Source organism: Mauremys reevesii, linkage group 14 (genome assembly GCF_016161935.1).
Source record: "Mauremys reevesii isolate NIE-2019 linkage group 14, ASM1616193v1, whole genome shotgun sequence".
NCBI lineage: Eukaryota > Metazoa > Chordata > Testudines > Geoemydidae > Mauremys > Mauremys reevesii.
The window spans coordinates 14,838,465-14,840,296 of record NC_052636.1 but is presented as its reverse complement, the minus strand read 5'-3'; the positions used below and the strand labels follow the sequence as shown (position 1 = coordinate 14,840,296).

General features: G+C 67.2%; 1 protein-coding gene across 1 annotated transcript; it reads left to right on the top strand.

Annotated features, from left to right (window-relative positions):
- Positions 1-330: 330 nt before the first annotated feature.
- On the top strand, positions 331-1,520 carry LOC120381779 (acetylgalactosaminyl-O-glycosyl-glycoprotein beta-1,3-N-acetylglucosaminyltransferase-like). The gene is made up of 2 exons (XM_039499906.1): positions 331-889; positions 1,057-1,520. The coding sequence occupies exons 1-2, from the start codon at positions 331-333 to the stop codon at positions 1,518-1,520; spliced, it is 1,023 nt and encodes a 340-aa protein (XP_039355840.1).
- Positions 1,521-1,832: the final 312 nt, after the last annotated feature.

The following is a 1,832-nucleotide window of genomic DNA, read 5'->3' as shown; positions in this document are numbered from 1 at the left end:
GGGCACATTGAGGGGAGTTACCGTGTTTGAAGGAACCGCAGGACGCCTGGGGTCTCCCCTCGGCTTGGGGAGGGGAGCGGGGGCTGGGAGCCAGGACTCCTGGGTTCTCTCCCCGGCTCTGGGAGGGGAGCGGGGGCTGGTGGGTTAGAGCAGGGGGGCTGGGAGCCAGGACTCCTGGGTTCTTTTCCCAGGTGGTGGGGGAGAGCGTGGGAGGTGCCAGGTCTCCTAAGTTACATATTCACTCCTGCCCCAGTGTTTGTTCAACACACCCCAGGCTAGTTTCCGCCGGCCTTTGTTTCACTTTCAGGCAAACCCCCGGGGGGAGCAGAGATGAAGCGCTGGGGCACCCGGATCCTGCTGATTGGGGTTTTTTTTTGGCTCCTTCACACCATGAGGCTCAAGCAGAGAGAGACCCTGCAGGCCGGCCCCGGCCCCGGCCCCGGCCCCGACCCCGGCGCGGTGGAGCTGCCCGACGGGACCTTCACCTTCCGCTTGGATCCCGCCGCCTTCCGGGCCGAGTTCCCCCAGCTGCAGAGCTACCGGTGCCGGGAGCTGATCCCAGGGGACGGGGTTTGCACCGGGCCCCCGGGGCCGCCCCTGCTGCTCCTGGCCGTGAAATCCCACCCAGAGTCCAGTGCCAGACGGGCCACCGCCCGCCGCACGTGGGCCTGGCCCCGGGTGCTGGGGGGCTACCGGCTCCGAGCCGTCTTCCTCGTGGGGGTGTCCCCCAACCCCCGGCACATGGTACTGCTGGAGGAGGAGAGCCAGGAGTTCGGGGACGTGGTGCTGTGGGATATCGGCGAGAGCCACCACAACCTGTCGCTCAAGGAGCGCTGCTTCCTGCACTGGGTGGGGGCGCGCTGCGGGCAGGCGGATTTCATCTTCAAAGGTGAGCCCGGACGCCTGGGTCCTCGCCCCGGCTCTGGGAGGGGAGTGGGGGCTGGTGGGTTAGAGCAGGGGGGGCAGGGAGCCAGGACGCCTGGGTTCTCTCCCTGGCGCTGGGGAGGCCATCAGGCCCCCAGCTGCACCCTCCTCAGCGTCTTTTCCCTCCTGCAGGGGACGATGACGAATTTGTGAACCCCCCCGCCCTGGTGTCCTACCTGCGCCAGACGCCCAACGCCTCCCACGTCATCCACGGCAACGTCCAGCGCCATGCAGCCGTGATGAGAGGGGGGAAATATCGCATCTCCTCCGCCCTGTTCCCCCAGGACACGTACCCCGACTTCCCCTCCGGGGGCGGGTTCCTCATGCCCAGAGTCAGCGTCCCGGCCCTGGCCGCGGCCTCCGAGCGCATCCCCGTCTTCCCGCTGGACGACGTCTACTTGGGCTTCCTGGTGCTGGCCGCCGGGCTACGGTACCGGCATGACCCCCGATTCCGGGTGTTCGGCATGAAGGACGAGCTGTGTCTGTACGGGGAGGCCTTCTTGGTGCACGGGGTGTCGCTGGACAGGGTGGAGGAGGTGTGGAGGGGGTTGTACACGGAGCGACAGTGCAACGGGACGGGGCCTCTCCCCTCTTAGGGGGGTAGGGAATGGGGCAGGGGCCTGTCCCCTCTGGGAGGTGCCAGTAACATGGGAGTGGCTGGATGGCGGCACAGAGACACATGGGGACAGGGGGAGGGGGTATCTGAGTGGGGGCGGACGGACATATATGAGCCGGGGTGCAAGGACACATGGGGGTGTAGGGACACATGGGGCTGGGGGCAGATGTGCCTGCCGGATTGGGAGAGGCTATGGGGAGCCAGCGTCTGCCTGGGGGAGGCTCCCTAACAATCCTCCCCCACCAGCCCCCAAAAACCTGTTCCACGCTTTCCCCTACCCAAACCCCTCCAA

Coding starts and splice junctions, on each gene's coding strand:
- LOC120381779 (XM_039499906.1), top strand. CDS start 331: ATGAAGCGCTGGGGCACCCGGATCCTGCTGATTGGGGTTTTTTTTTGG. Junction 890..1,056: donor GGCGGATTTCATCTTCAAAG/GTGAGCCCGGAC, acceptor TCCCTCCTGCAG/GGGACGATGACGAATTTGTG.